The sequence below is a fragment of the Balaenoptera ricei genome, chromosome 4 (genome assembly GCF_028023285.1).
Source record: "Balaenoptera ricei isolate mBalRic1 chromosome 4, mBalRic1.hap2, whole genome shotgun sequence".
Lineage (NCBI taxonomy): Eukaryota > Metazoa > Chordata > Mammalia > Artiodactyla > Balaenopteridae > Balaenoptera > Balaenoptera ricei.
The window spans coordinates 102968554-102985808 of NC_082642.1; the positions used below are offsets into that span (position 1 = coordinate 102968554).

Sequence of the window (17255 nt, forward strand, 5' to 3'; positions counted from 1 at the left end):
AGTATGCAACAACCAACCACCCCCTGCCCCTTTTAGTATAAAAGAAGCCTGAATTCTAACTGGGGTAAGATGAGTCTCCTGGGCACTAGTGCACCATCTTCTCCGTCTGCTGCCTTTCTCAACAAAGTTGCTATTCCTTGCTCCAACCACTTGTCTCTTGACTTACTGGCCTGCCATGAGGCAAGCAGTATGAACTTGGACTCGGTAACACTGTTTGTGATACTGTACTCGAGTGTGCAAGATGTTACCACTGGAGGAAACTGGGTATAGGGTGCACAGGACCTCTCTGAATTATCAATATTTCTTATAATTAATTGCATGGGAATCTACAGTTACCGCAAAATAAAGACATTAACTTTTTTAAAAAAGTGCCTTCTAATATGTCTTAACGTACACACTGAGATGGCTGAATCAAAATTCTTCCATTGAAAAAGTGATGAATGTGTTTGATTTCTAATACTTATTTTGGACTTCTTCATCTTTTTCTTTTTTTTTTTCTGAAGAATCAATCTCAAACTTTAAAAATAGTCTTCACTGCAAATATCCCCATAAATTTTTCTAGAACTAAGGAAGAAAATTTCTCATATGAGAATTAGCCAGCACAGTCACTAAATCTAATCTTTGATGAGATATTTTTAACAGGCAGGTCAATAAATGGATTTAATTTAGAAATACTAAGTAATTTAACAACAAATATGGGGATCACTTTTCCTATGAAGAATCAATAGTCCTCCCTCATCACCCCTCTCCCATGTACCTGTTGGTATTGATATACTGTATTTCCAATGTTCATGTAGTTTGTACATTTTTCTATATTGATTTATCATTTTTGAAAAAAGAATGTGACTTTTCCCAGACATAGTGGCATACAGGGCCTCTTTTTAGTCTAAGTTACATTGTGTATTTCGGCATTCAGCCCGAGAATGCTAAATTATGCTACATAAGATGAAGAGTACACATCCCTCAGTTCTAAGCAGGGATTTTTAAATGTGTGGCACCATCAAGAGGCAAGAGCTTGTACTGTCACTGTAACAAGAACCTAGGGTTTGCTCTCAAGTATAGGGGACTATTTTAACACAAAATTACACTAAGACTTTGGCTCAGTTTTTCCGCAATGTGGAGTCACTAGATTATTGCTAAATGCTATTTTTTTCCCTTCCCATTCCTCTTCTACCCATCTAGCCCTCCAACTGAAGAAGAAGAAAAAAGACATTTTATTCTCAGTTAACTGGGGACAGTTGGCAACTCTAATTTGCTAAGAATTAATTCCTTCAATATTTACTGAACATCTACATTTATGCCAGCAATTTGCTATTTAAAAGATAAAGTCTTTATTCTCTAATGACCCAAGGTGATCTGACCATAGATAACAGTCTACTTTATATTATCTACTAGTTATAGAGTTACTCTTATTTTATTAGAAATTAAAGAAGTTGTCTTAGAGAATGGATAGCTTATTTAGAAAGTAGACAGTATTACCAATCTAATCCTGTGCTGACCAATATCCAATATATTATAATTAATTTCACCTTTTTTTTTTTGTAGTTTTTCTCAATGTAAGAAAATTTTAAAACACATGGTTCACATTTACGGCTCACATTGTATTTCTGCGTCAGACCCTACAAACCATCCAAACGAGTCATGAAAGTAAAGGGGGCAGAGAATGGCAGAGAACTGACTGGCTGCTTTAAACATCAGAGCTAGGAAAAGCAAGGCTCCACAGAAACAAATCATTCTAAAGCTTATGTCAAACCTGAAGATTAAATCAATTAATTAACGAATGGACATTCTGACCCAGAATACAGGAAGAGGGTCATAATTTCTAAATATCCCTTTAAAAAGTGTGAGCCATCAAATTTATTTGGTTAGTAAACCAACCTGTCACCCCATTTGCAGTTTAACTGACTCACTTTCCACCACTGCAACCCTTGTTTTTTTTTTTAAGTTAAAACTATAGTCAGGATGTAGCAAGAGGAAGGGCCACATCAGGAAGTAGATGCCTTTCAAGTCAGACGGGAGTGCAAAATAGTTTTCAATACTTAAGTTTGCCTTCACATTTCAAACACATTCTTCTTAGGAAAAAAAGGAAGATGGCTAGGAAGCCATAGGCATTCTTATAACACTGTCCTTTCTGCTTCCAGTGAAGAGGTGTCGTCAAATTTACAGTACAAAAAGGTCTGAATGACCAAACTGTCTTTTGGGGTCAGAAGTCACTAGCAAGTAGAGGCAGCAAGAAGCAGATATAAAAGCAAAACACATCCACAGGTAGACTAACTCTCACCTGACAATGCTCACTCTTCTTGAGTTCCCAAATTTTCTTAATTATAGAACTGAATTATAAAGCCTGTTTACTCTCTGGTCTTTAAAATAGTATCTGTCTTACCACCTTAAGGAGATTAGAGAACATACACTTTTATTTTATAAAATCCCATTTTATATAACTCCTTAAATATGCTCAATTATACTTTTAGTTAATTTTAGAAACATTATATCTATTGTCTACTCAAAAGTCCACAAGCCTTGGTTTTGCATGATTCTGGAGAGCACCAATTCTTACAAAGAATGCTACAAATTTTTCAGCATAAAGAAAAATAACTCATTCTCATCTTTTTATTTTTAATTGAAAAGTGGAAGAGAATTTTCTGTTTCTGGAAGTAAAAAGAATGCATTTATGCTGAGATATTTGCATTCTTTTGTGGAGAGCTTCACTGTTACCTAGAACTAAGTATGTAAACTTAAGTTTGAGATGTCTGGGAACTAGGGGAGCAGCCTATGGCCACAGAATAAGGAAAGCCAGAATGAATATCATTCACTCTTTCTAAAAACATGTGTGCAATGTTTCCCATACTCTACTCATCTGGCTACAAGGTGGATGCACAGCCGTGAGCAAGACAGGCATGGTCCCAGCACTTTGCAACTTAAAATTCTTTAGTTGTAAAGCACTTTCAGAAACGCTATTAGAACAAAACATCTTCTAAATTGTAGAGAATCACTGTCCCAGACATTTCACCTATTCACATAATAAATACCATGGAAGTATTATTACGTGTCTTGAAAGAAAGTCAACCTCATCTCCGGGGTGGCAGAATATGTAAAAAGTTAGAAAACCTTATTCCATGGTGCCTCATGACAGCTGGCCTCATATTACAACTTGCTGGAGAAATGAACACCAAGTGTGACCCTACAGAGTTCTAAACAGTGACAATACTGTTTATCAAGGTACCACAGATGACTGTCATCAGCCAGAAAGAAAATAATGGATTGCTACAACTCAATTTGTGGGAATCTATTGGTTCTGCACAATAGCACACAGATGCTTTTGGTGATGTAACCAAATGAATACTCTTAATAGCAGTAGGGTTTGCTTTAAGTTTTTTATTTTCCCCTTTTCTTCCTAAAATGACTTTAACTGCCCTGGACCGTAAGATGAACTAGATGGGCATCCCTACCTCTGTATTACTGGAAGGGAGGCAGGTATCAAATGAGACAAATAAAAGAATATCCTGTCTACTTTGTAATGATTTCTTTAGCCTTTCAAGCATCTAGTTTGTCAAAGGATCAGCATCCCAGCCCACTAGAGGTACCTTATCCATTCCCCTACTTGGAAAACAGCTCAGAACTGGGAAGTTTAAATGACCACTGGCCAGCCCAGAAGGATGTCACAAGGTCTATAAGCTGACGTGCACACACTTCGTGCACACAGGACCCTCTTAAGACCTCACTTGCACCTAGTAACTCTTAGTTGGCAGTATTTTTAAATAAGGCTTGATATCTGGTTTCTAAAAATCATAAATTTAAAAAAGGAGGCTGGCTTAATGACAAAAGAAAAATTGGCAGCTTAGAGCAAGAAAGAAGAAAAATTATAGAAAACAAAACAACTCAACTAGCACAGCAGTTGGAAGCTATTTAATGTTGACTCACTGTGGATAGTTGTACCCCATTAGTAGGTCCTTAGAGATTCATGATTAGGGTTCAGCCTTTAATACTCAATATAATTACCTTGAGTTTTCAAATAAAGATTACACAAGTAAAAAAATCCAAATGAAACACTGGGATAATCACAACTCAAGCTAAAAAATACTACAGAAATTATGCTTAGTGAATCAACTTTATCCTGCTTGGTTTCCTCATTAATGAATTCAATAAATCTTTGGCATCTATTAATTCTATATTTGTCTAAGAGTTGGGTTTATTTTTTGAAAATTATGCTTTGACAATTTGGAGGTCCCAGTGGACTCATCCTGTAGAGTCAATTAAACTGTACTGCTCATGAAGAATAGCTCATGGGCTGGAAGCCCAGGCACAGCTTTTCTTGGCTCCTGGAGTAAACCCCATATGGCAGTAGAACTTTACCTTCACTGACTCGCTATCTTCTGAAATTTTTGTTTTCCTGCTCTGGGTTTCTGATTCATGTCTACATCTGATTGGGGTTTTCGATTGCACACAATCAATAGTTATCTGCACTGATGGTGCAATGACTGGGAATCTGGTTTTATGATCTGACCACTTGGTGAACTGTCACGTAGAACTGGAAGCTACCCTTGTTCTGGTGAGAGACGGCTGAGCATTTATTTGTTGTCATTTCTCACTTGTTTGTTGTTCTTCTATTTGTGAACTCAAATCAGGACAATTTTTTTTGCCTAGTCTCTGTAACTGAGAAAAAAAAATCACTGTGTGTGAGTGAAATATTTTCCTACTTCCTGAGGATAATAATACATTAAAATAAAGGAACTCTATTATGATTGGTTTATAGAGACTAATAAGCATTTAAATAAATCTAACATTCCCAAAATTCCAAAAAAATAAAAAGGAAATTCTAAAAATTTAAATGTGTTCTCCTTTAGAAAAGACCTTCCTCTTCAAAACTGTTGACTTCAGAAGCAGTTTTCTTTGCCTTAGAAAACAAGTTTAGATGAATAAAGTGAATCCTTACACAAATTATCAAACACTGATTTGATGATTCGGTTTAAAAAACAGCTATATGTCTTTGCCTTGTCTTATCAGTGTACAGTATAATACAAGTTTAATTTCATCTTTAAAATAAGTTTGGATTACTTTTATCATAAAGAGATTAGTTTCTCTGAACTTCTTTACTAGTTTACTGAAAAGATAAGCTAAGATTACTTCCATATACAGTGTAAGATTAAGAAAAACATAAAATTTGTGTTCAACCAAACAATTATAACTATGACAAACATTTTTATATCAATAGTAATTATGTTCTGTGATGTGTCAGCTTAAATACAGTTTACAATATCTTAAGTTAAGGGCTTCTGTCTGAAGTGTCTGATTCTTCCAGAAAGTGAAAGAAGACCGTGAAGAACAAAAATTGATGGAAATTAAAAAATTACATATTTGGATGTCAGGGAGATCAAGATGGTGGAGAAGGAGGATGCTGAGCTCATCTCCCCCCAGGAACACATCAAAAATACAGTTTTCTGCAGAAACTTTGCAGGCCAGAAGCGAATGGCATGATATATTTAAAGTACTGAAAGGGAAAAACCTAAGACCTAGGACACTCTACCCAGCAAGGTTATCATTCAGAAGTGAAGGAGAGATAAAGAACTTCTCAGACAAGCAAAAACTAAGAGTTCAGCAATACTAAAGTGACCCTAAAAGAAGTGTTAAAGGGTCTTCTCTAAGAGGAAAAGAAAAGGCTACAACAAAAAGTGAGAATTTATAGGAAAGAAAAAAATCCCACAGATAAAGGCAAATATATAGTAAAGATTGTGGATCAACTACTTAAATAGTCGAGCATGAAGATTAAAAGACAAAAATTGTAAAATCAACTATAACTACAATAAACAGTTATGGGATAGACATGAAGATGTAAAATATGACATCAAAAACCCAAAAGTGGGGTAGGGGAGTAAAAAGCGTAGATCTTTTAGAATGTGTTTGAATTTAAATGACTATCAGTTTAGAACAAGTAGATATATTTATAGGTCAACATATGAACCCCATGGTTACCACAAATCAAAACTTACAATAGATAGACAAAAACTAAGCAGAAAGAAACACAAGCATACCACTGAAGAAAATCATCAAACCACAAGGGAACAAACTAAAAGAAGAGAAAAAACAGAAGAACTACAATAACAACCAGTAAACATGTAACAAAATGGCAAGAAGTACACACTTATCAATAGTCACTTTAAGTGTCAATGAACTAAATGCTCCAATCAAAAGACATAGGATGCCTGATTGGATAAAAAAACAACAAGACCCATCTATATGCTGCCTACAAGAGACTCACTTCAGAGCTAAAAACACACACAGACTGAAAGTGAGGGGATGGAAAAAGATATTTCATGAAAATGGAATTGGAAGAAAGCTAGGGTAGTAATACTCATATCAGACAAAGTAGACTTTAAAACAAAGTCTATATCCAAAGACAAAGAAGGGCATTATATGATGATAAAGGGATCAATATGAGAAGAGGATATAACACTCATTAACATATTTAGGTGCTCCTGTATTAGTTAACATATACCTAATATAGGAGCACCTGAATATATAAAGTAAATATTAACAGACATAAAGGGGGAAATTAACAATAATACAATAGAAGTAGAGGACTTTAACACCTCTCTTACATCAATTGACAGATCATCCAAACAGAAAATCAATAAGAAAACAATGGTCTTAAATGACATATAGACCAGTTGGACTTCACAGATATCTACAGGACATTCCGCTCAAAAACAGCAGAATACACATTTCTTTTCAAGTGCACATGGAACATTCTCCAGGAAAGATCACATGCTAGGAAACAAAATGAATCCCAACAAATTTAAGAGTCTAGAAATTATATCAAGCATCTTTTTCAACCACATGGTATGAAACTAAAAATCAATTACAGGGAAAAAAATGGGAAAAACACAAACATGTGGAGATTAAACAACATGCCACTAAAAAACCAGTGGACCAATGAAGAAATCAAAGAGGAAATCAGAAAATACCCTGAGACAAATGAAAATAAATACACAGGGACTTCCCTGGTGGCACAGTGGTTAAGAATCTGCCTGCCAACGCAGGGGACATGGGTTTGATCCCTGGTCCATGAATATCCCACATGCCGTGGAGCAACTAAGCTCATGTGCCACAACTACTGAGCCCACATGCCACAACTACTGAAGCCTGTGCACCTACAGCCCGTGCTCCGCAACAAGAGAAGCCACCGCGATGAGAAGCCTGCACTCTGCAATGAAGAGTAGCCCCTGCTTGAGGCAACTAGAGAAAGCCCATGTGCAGCAACAAAGAACCAACACAGCCAAAAATAAATAAAATAAGTAATTAAAAAACAAAACAAAACACAACTTTCCAAAACCTATGGGACACAGAAAAAGTGGTTCTAAGAGGGAAGTTTATAGCAATACAGGACTATCTCAAGAAATAAGAAAAATCTCAAATAAACAAGTTAAACTGCCATCTAAAGGAATTAAAAAAGGAAGAACAAACAAAGCCTAAAGGCAGCAGAAGGAAGAAAATAATAAATATCAGAGAGGAAATAAATATAATAGAGACCAAAAATAAATAGAAAAGATTCATGAAACCAAGAGCTGATTGTTTAAAAGATAAATAAAATTGATAAGCCTTTAGCCAGACTCATTAAAAAAAAAAGAGAAAGGACACAAATAAAATAAGAAACAAAAGAGAAGAACCAATATCACAGAGATACAAAAAATCATAATAGAACACTATAAACAGTTATAAACCAATAAATTGTACAACCTAGAAGAAATGGATAAATTCCTAGAAACACACAATCTTCCAAGACTGAATAAGGCAGAAATAGATAATCTGAACAGACCAATCACTAGTGGTGAAATTGAATGAAGAATAAAAAAAATTCCCAGTAAACAAAAGTCCAGGACCATATGGCTTCATGGGGAACTCTAAAAGACATATAAAGAAGAGCTAATACCTATCCTTCTCAAACTATTCCAAAAAATCGAAGAAAAGGGAACACTCCCAAATAAATTCTGTGAGGCCACCATTACCCTGATACCAAAACCAGACAAAGACACTACAAAAAAAGAAAGAAAGAAAGAAAATTACAGACCAATATCTCTGATGAACAGAGGTGCAAAACTCCTCAACAGAATATTAGGAAACCAAATTCAACAATATATAAAAAAGGATCATACACCATGATCAAGTAGGATTTATTCCAGGGATGCAAAGATGATTCAATATCCACAAATTAACGAATGCAATACATCACATTAACAAAAAGAAAGATAAAAATCACATAACCATTTCAATAGACATAGGAAAAGCATTTAACAAAATTCAACAACCATTCATGATTAAAACTCTCATCAAAGTTGGCATACAGGGAACATATCTCAACATATTAAAGGCCATTTATGACAATCCCATAACTAACATCATTCTTAATGGTGAAAAGCTGAAAGCTTTTCCTCTACAACCAGGAACAAGGCAAGGATGCCCACTCTTACCACTTCTATTTAACATGGTATTAGAAATCCTATCCACAGCAATCAGATAATAAAAGAAATAAAAGGCATCAAAATGGGAAAGGAAGAAGTAAAACTGTCACTATTTGCAGATGACATGACACTATATATTCAAAACCCTAAAGTCTCCACAAAAAACTATTAGAACTAATAAAGGAATTCAGTAAAGTTGCAGGATACAAGTTTAATATACAGAAATCTCTTGCTTTTCTATACACTAATGATGAACTATCAGAAAGAGAAATCAAAAAAACAATCCTGTTTAAAATCACATCAAAAAGAATAAAATACCTGGGAATAAATTTAATCAACTAGGAGAAAGACCTATACTCTGAAAACTATAAAACACTGATGAACTAAATTGATGATGATACAAAGAAATAGAGATTTCCTATGTTCATGAATCTGAAGAATTAACATTGTTAAAATGTCCATACTACCCAAAGCAATCTACAGATTTAATGTGATCCTTATCAAAATATCCAAGACATTTTTCACAGAATAAGAATGAATAATCCTAAAACTTATTTGTAACCACAAAAGACCCTGCATAGCCAAAGCAGTCTTGACAAAAATGAACAAAGCTGGAGGAATCACACGCCTTGATTTCAGACTATACTACAAAGCTACGGTAATCAAATAGTATGGTGCTGGCACAAAAACATACACATAGATCAATGTAACAGAATAGAGAGCACAGAAACAAACCCATATACTTATGGTCAATACTCTGTGACAAAGGAGGCAAGAATATACAATGGAAAAAAGACAGTCTCTTCAACAAGTGGTGCTGGGAAAACTGGACAACTACATGTGAAAGAATGAAATTAGAACATTCTCTAACACCATACACAAAAATAAACTCAAAATGGATTAAAGACTTAAATGTAAAACCAGAAACCATAAAACTCCTAGAAGAAAACATAGGCAGAACACTCTTTGACATAAGTTGTAGCAGTATTTTTTTGGATCTTTCTCCTCAGGCAAAGGAAACAAAAGCAAAAATAAACAAGTGGGACCTAATTAAACTTCACAGCTTTTGCAAAGCAAAGGAAACCACCAATACAACAAAAAGACAGCCTACTGGATGGGAGAATATTTGCAAATGATATATTCAATAAGGCGTTAATATCAAAAAAATATATAAACAGCTCATACAACTCAATATCATAAAACCAAACAACTCAATTAAAAAATAGGCAGAAGACCTGAAAAGACATTTTTCCAAAGAAGACATACAGATGGCAAATAGACACATGAAAAGATGCGCAACATTGCTAATCATCAGAAAAATGCAAATCATAACCACAGTGAGATATCCCCTCTCACCTGTCGGAATGGCTATCATCAAAAAGACCACAAATAACAAATGCTGGCGAGGATGTGGAGAAAACGGAACCCTAGTAAACTGTTGGTGGGAATGTAAACTGGCAGAGACATTATGGAAAACAGTATGGAGATGCTTCAAAATATTAAAAACAGAACTACCATATGATCCAGCAATTCTACTTCTGGGTACATACCAAAAGAAAACAGAAATCAGTAATTTGAGAAGACATATGCACCCCAATGTTCATAGCAGCATTATTTACAATAGCCAAGATATGGAAGCAACCTAAGAGCTCATCAACAGATGAATAAAGAAGATGTGGTATATACAGACAATGGAATATTATTCAGCCATAAAAAATAATGAAGTTTTCCCATTTGCAACAACATGGATGGACCTGGAGGATATTATGCTTAATGAAATAAGTCAGCCAGAGAAAGACAAATACTGTATGTTAGCACTTACATGTAGAATCTAAACAATAAAACAAATGAATAAACATAACAAAACAGAAAGAGACTCACAGATATAGAGAACAAACTGGTGATAACATGTGGGGAGAGGGATGGAGAGGCAATAGAAGGGTAGGGAATTAAGAGGTACAAACTACTATGTATAAAATAAACTATAAGGATATATGGTACAGTATAGGGAATACAGCCAATATCTTATAATAACTTTAAGTGGAGTATAATCTATAAAAATGTTGAATCACCATGTTGTACACCTGAAAGTTATACAATACTGTAAATCAACTGTACTTTAATAAAATAAAGTTACATTAAAAATTTTAGATTTGCAGAAAGGGAGCTTATTTGACTTATTTTATAATACCTGCAAATAGTTAATTCTGTAAAGATGTAATAAAATGTTAAAATTTTGGCAAAGTTTGAACAGCATTGATGAATTTATTTATGAAGTAATTTTTTTATGAGAAGTATCCTATTAATGTAAAACTAAAATGCAATTATCTCTTATTGAAATTACCTACTTACTTATCTTGGAGAAATCAGCCTATGCTTACAAAAGATAGCAAAAGTTTATTTTATTTTTTTGTAATCTGCCCAGAGAGAAGAGTTTCAGTATCTCACAAGAGTAATCTTTTGTGCCTTCTCCTAACTGGGATATATACTTGCATATTTAAAATGACCAAAAACAGTTCCTCATCTGATTATTTTAAGATTTATTGTTTATAATAAATAACTTATTCTCACTTTATTAGGTAACCAAACTGCGAACATTCATTTTCTCAGGCATCCACAACGCTATATTATTCAAATAACATAATCTCTGATTAATATTTGATTTTGCCTTCCCAAGATCAGACCCTAAATTCAGGAAAACAAATTTTTTCCAAGATACCTTTTACATTTGAACTGTCTTTAAGTTTTCCCAGAGGACTATTGGGCAACGACAAAGATTTTTTTTCTTAACCTTACAAAAAGAAGAATGCTAGAAATAATTAGGTTTATTTGTTAAGCCCCTTCTTGATAAATAGCTCAACACTATCAAGAAATGCATAGGAAGATTTATCAAATCAAATGAGAAGCTCAGCCTTCCCTAGGCTAATTTTGTACAGGCAAAATATTATAAAGTTCAGTGATTGCATACTTTACAGAAAGGCCCTGGATATATGTCAACGTCCTCACTCTCTGTAATATGTTCTCACCCTCAGGGGAAACACTGATTAAATAAGACCAACATGGGCTTCCTTGGTGGTGCAGTGGTGAAGAGAATCTGCCCTCCAATGAAGGGGACATGGGTTTGAGCCCTGGTCCAGGAAGATTCCCACATGCCGTGCAGCAACTAAGCCAATGTGCCACATCTACTGAGCCTGAGCTCTAGAGCCCGCGAGCCACAACTACTGAGCCTGCATGCCACAACTACTGAAGCCCGCATGCCTAGAGCTAGTGCTCCGCAACAAGAGAAGCCACCGCAATGAGAAGCCCGCACACCGCAACAAAGGGTAGCCCCCTCTCACCACAACTAGAGAAAGCCTGCGCACAGCAACGAAGACCCAACGCAGCCAAAAATAAATACATAAATAAAATAAATTTATTAAAAAAAATAAGAGAAGATCAACATCATATTGCCTAATGGAAGATTTAAATTCTCCTTCTTGCTGATGCTGTTTGTTAAATTAACCGTAGATTAACCATAGCCACTTACTCTTACCCTCACCCAGTAGTCCACGATTTCCTCTCATGCTTTCCTAAAGACTCTGCTTAAGTTATAGGTGAGGATGTGCCTTTAACAAAGAAAGACAGTCTCAGAGCCTCGTGGACAGAACTTTACCAGATACTCTTCACTCTTGATATTTCAAAGAATGGACTTAGGGTCAGAGGCTGACAGAAGAGCTGACATTACATAGACAAGTATAAGATAGTACTAGAGGCTAAATCAGATTTTCAGGACTTCTTTTAGTTCAGAAATAGATAACTTGATGAAATCAAATTAATGACCCAAGGTTAGAGGAATAAGAATTAATTACATAGAACAGACTGAACTGAAACTGGAAATCTAATTTCTAAATGTGGACATGTGTTTTGGAAAATTATTGGCATTATCTTAATGTTCTATTTTCTGATGGGGAAAACCCTTTTAGCATTCATGCTGATCTATCTCTAACCATCAATTTAGTTGACTCCGATGTTGCAAACTAAATGAAACATTCTTTAAATGTTAGTTTGTTCTCCTTGGTCCTTCAGATTCAGGAAAAAACATTTTTTTCTGAGACATTTTACTTTTTAATGGCAATAGCATTATTTGCATGGGCTCAATAAGAATCTGTCCTCCCTTTTAGTGGAATATAATCAGACAAATAGACAATACAACAGAGGCCAAATGTAAAGTGTCTTACTTAAAAATTAGCCTCACTTCATCAGATATGACAAGCCCCTTATTAAGGAGAAAGGGTTATAACTTCATATCTGAAGCTAATACCCAAAGCTTCTCCCAAGAAGTTGAACTAGGACCAGTTTGCGGCTTACAGGACACCAACCTTATAGGCAGTAAAAAGGTCACTTGCTGGATAGCCAGGAACCTTAGCAGATTTGGGAAAACTAGAGGAAAGAAAAATTCACCAACTCTTATAAGTGCTAAAGATGAAACCAGTTTGGGACTTCCCTGGTGGCGCAGTGGTTAAGAATCCTCCTGCCAATGCAGGGGACACGGGTTCAAGCCCTGGTCCAGGAAGATCCCACATGCCGCAGAGCAACTAAGCCTGTGCACCACAACTACTGAGCCTGCGCTCCAGAGGCTGCAAGCCACAACTACCGAGCCCACGCGCTGCACCTAGAGCCCATGCTCAGCAACAAGAGAAGCCACCACAATGAGAAGCTTGTGCACCACAACAAAGAGTAGCCCCTCTCACCTCAACTAGAGAAAGCCCGCGTGCAGCAAGAAAGACCCAACACAGCCAAAAATATAAATAAATAAATAAATAAATAAATAAGAGTTTGGTTTCCTACCCTTAGAACAGAAGAGTAAATAAAAGCATTTAACGAAGACCTCTGGAGTGATGAAGCCATTGAAATGCTCTCCTAGGTAACTTAATAAATCATAGAAGTTGATTCTCTGGCTTTATCAATGACAGTTGTTCAGTACAGTATAGCACTAGATTTGCTATCTATATACAAGAAGGCTTTTATATGCTAATTAAAAGTTTTTCTAGCTTATGTCAATGAATCAGGACCAAATACAATGGCTTTTGTGATCATGAAAAATCTTTGGAGACTATTTATGATAACAAAGGAACTGCCATACTGGAGCACCATCTAACATACCCACCCACAGAATACCAAATTCTCTAGGGGTATACACATTTGTTTTCATTCACTATTAGTGATTAGGATATTTGGAAACTCTGTAAGGATAGATATTAACTTATCAAAAACTGTGAGTGATGTGAATAATTATTTTTCTAAAATTTCAAGCAAATTCTGTCCTGTATAGATGCAAAAGTTTCTGTTCATTATAATCCAGAAGTTACAATTTTATTGTCCTGTAGGGCATTAACTAGTTTTGTATGTGATTCAGAAATCTTATTCCAGGATACTTTCTTTTAGTAACTAAAATACTTTTGATACTCCTATACTTCTGTAAATCAGCTTTACCATCTTGCAGCTTCCCACATTAAGGAAATCATTAATCATTAATCACTAATGAATCAAAATAATCTTACAGGTATTCACCCTAAAAAATTGTGCTTAAAAGAAAATAGAAAAACGCAGCAGTTTGTTCTCATTCATTAGTGGGACTCTCCTGTTTCCTCTTTTCTTATTATTTTCAATATTTTTTACAGTAATCATAAATCCATAGAAAAAGACAACTCAGTAATTTTTTTTGAGCATGTGTAGTTTGGAGTCACTATATGTATTAAGACATGGCTGAAGGGAGTATGGTGTGTGTGTGTCTATATACAGTGCAGAAAAAAGGTTGAGCACCATTGGGGCAACCTTTCAACTTTACAGACAACTTGCTATACAGAGAAACTTACTGCCTAATTTCCAATGAGTTGTCATTTCACTGATTATTACCATCATAGCATATACATGCAAATTTGATGACATAAATAATACAAATCAGTGTTTCCTCATAGTCTTAAGAGAGAAGTTTGTAAGACTTTTAAAGAAATTCAGTAAAATTCACAACTATCTTTGTTAGATTTATCAAGAATTTATACTTGTGAGACCTCTGCAGAGCAACTTAATATAACATTAGGCACATGTAGGCCTTCAAACTATCCATTTATGACTAATAATAGTGATCTGGGAAGAGGAAGGTTAGCAGGAGGAAATCTAGGAGGGGACCAGTGGCTGGTGCACATGGAAATTCTACACATATATCCTTGGAGTTTGTCTCCAAGAAGTTATTCAATGAAACAGTGAGGTCAAGTCAGATGAGAAGATTACCAGTCGCTCCATCTCCTGCTCCCTGAGTCTCTCCTCCCTCTGCCGCCGGTGATAATCCATCAGGTCGTCTCGTCCTGAAATGGAGCTAATGCTGCTTTTCCGTTCCCGAAGGACAGGCTGGGGGGTTCCTGAGGCCTGTCTGAGGCTGTCCGGATCTGCATCATCAAACTCAACAGACCCACACGAGAAGTTCCTCCTGGCCGCAAACGCTCTGTCCAGCTCTCCGGGAGGGAATGAATGACCTGGGCTTGTCCCCAAGTAGGAAGCCCTATCAAGGTCATCAGAGGTACAGGAGGAGGTGGAGGCCAGAAGCATCTTCCGAGCCACTCGAGGACTGGCAGGGACGCTGAGGGTGGAACTCACGTAAGGGTTGCCCTCAGAGGCAGAGGTTTTATAGGGTAAAGCTCCTGAGCTCAAAGAAGAAAAATTCAGGTAATTGTCATTGTCTGTGATGCTATGAGGTAGATCCTTTTCCCCCAGTTTCGTTCGTTTGGAATTGCCCAGAGAGCTTCTTGGAGGCAAACTGAGAGGTGCCAGCTGATTCTCTGTGGCTCTGTGCAACCTGGGGAGAGATCGGCTATAGGCGCCCATGTGACTCAGGCTGCTGCTCGAGTACTTCCTAGTTCTTAAACTGATGTTTTCAGATGCCAGATCCTTGTGTCTGGTCAACTTGGGCTGAAGTGTCAGGTTGTCCTGGATGCTTATTTTCCTGGCTTGCTTTGGGCTTGAAGGCATGCTGGCTGCCCCTGACCTACCGATGGGCAAGGAGCCAGTATCACTCAGGGGACTTCCATTCCACATGGTCAGGAGTGAGCCAGATGCTTTTCGGCCTTCCAGCCCTCCGAGAAAGTAGACATTGTCATGGGATTTATTCCTTGAGCTATATTTGGAATAGGGAGGCTTCTCTGAAAGCCTCAAGGACCTTTCAGTGTCCCGGCCTGTAAAATGATCAAAGTCTGCTCTCCCAAGTGGATATCCACTAAGGGAGGGTGAAGTGCTGCGTAAAGGGGTGGGAGGTTTCACGGAAATATTTTTGTCATTTCCATCGCAAGAGAACTGCTTGGTTCCCTGGATTTTGGCCAAGGAGGGGCTACTTCTGACACTGGTTCCCAAAGGAGAAGGGCTTCTTTTAGCAGGCACAGGTTGTGAGAGGGTTAAATAGGAACCAGAATAGTCTCCATTGGTTTTAAATCTCAGACTGGAAGAATATTTCTTCGGGCTCAGGCTCTCCATCATGTTTTGGGAATCGTTTTCGAGGGAATTCGCCACAAAGCCCGCCTCTAAGCTACCATTCTGTAAATCCAGCTGCTTTTGCATGTGGCTCTGCTCTGCCATAATCTTGTTGGAATCTGTAAAGGAAAAAACAAGAGAAAGCTTTACTTAACAAAGAAGATTTAAAAAGACGAACCACATTTTTCAGCCTACATCAGTACAAATAGGTTTGCAGTCCAATCTGTTGTAATTAAAAAACACAAACGCTGTTTTAGTAATAAACCTAGAAAAGCTGTCCTGCAAAATGAAGATGTATAAAGACCACTGATCTGGGATGTTTCTTGTACAAAAGAAAAATAACTCAAGAGGACATCAATGAAATTTGAGAGGAACAAATCCCTAACCAAGTACAGCTGCAAGATGAGGCTGGTACCTAAAAAAGACAATGTCCCTTTAGTTTTCTAGTCCCTGGAGGACCACCTGCTTCCTGAGTACCTAGCAAACACCCAAAGGGATGTTGCAATGGGCCTTCCTTTAGATGTCTCTGCAAGAATCATTAACCGCTCAGAAGTTAAGTCCTGAGGAAACTAAATTCACATTCTGGCAAAGAAAGAAAATTTTGTGTTAGACACTGATCAATAACGTGAGGGTTAGAAGATGATTCTTTAAAGGGGGACTATGAGAGTTACCTTCTCAACAAAAAGACTTAATCAAGCTCCCGCATCCATCAGAGAAAGGTAGGTAATAGTAGAGGAAGGAGTGTTCCCCATATTCCTGACATATCAGGGTCAGGGTGGAGTATTTAAAAACCTGAAACTGACGTATCCTTCAAGTTCCCAGGCATCCCAGAGGCACCATGATCATCCTTGATCTAACTCTCTCCTCTCATGGAAACACCCTTCTCCTTTTGCACCCATCCAAACCCATCCATTCTTCGAGGCTCAGCTTAGGATTCTATTTTCCACGATGAAAAGAAAATTTTTTTAATGGATGTACCCATAAGAATATGTTTTGGACCCTAGTTTGAACAATATTAACTTAAGAAACTGCAGTTTTAGTCTATGAAAATGTCTTTTTAATCACAAATTATCACTGTAAATGTGAAGCCTTATATTTCAAACTGATAAAAATATTTTCTTTAAGTTATCATCAAAGTGAAAACACAATTTAAACATAAATTTGAACTCAGGTACTGCGAAGACAGTCCTCCAACTCCATAGGCACCTCAAACACTGGTTACTGCATCTCTGCACTATATATAAACAGTATTACGTATGGTTAGTAATCAATATCATAATGTGTGACCAAGACACAAGT

General features: G+C 36.6%; 1 protein-coding gene across 12 annotated transcripts in view; it reads right to left on the bottom strand.

Moving 5' to 3' along the window:
* Nucleotides 1–17255, bottom strand: part of PHLDB2 (pleckstrin homology like domain family B member 2) — a 229704-nt gene that overhangs the window by 75921 nt on the left and 136528 nt on the right. For all 12 annotated transcript variants that reach the window (XM_059921178.1, XM_059921180.1, XM_059921173.1 and 9 more), the window contains one exon: nucleotides 14727–16075. In XM_059921178.1, the coding sequence (XP_059777161.1) occupies nucleotides 14727–16061 (1335 nt within the window). In that variant the 5' untranslated portion in view covers nucleotides 16062–16075. The remainder of the gene's footprint in view (nucleotides 1–14726; nucleotides 16076–17255) is intronic.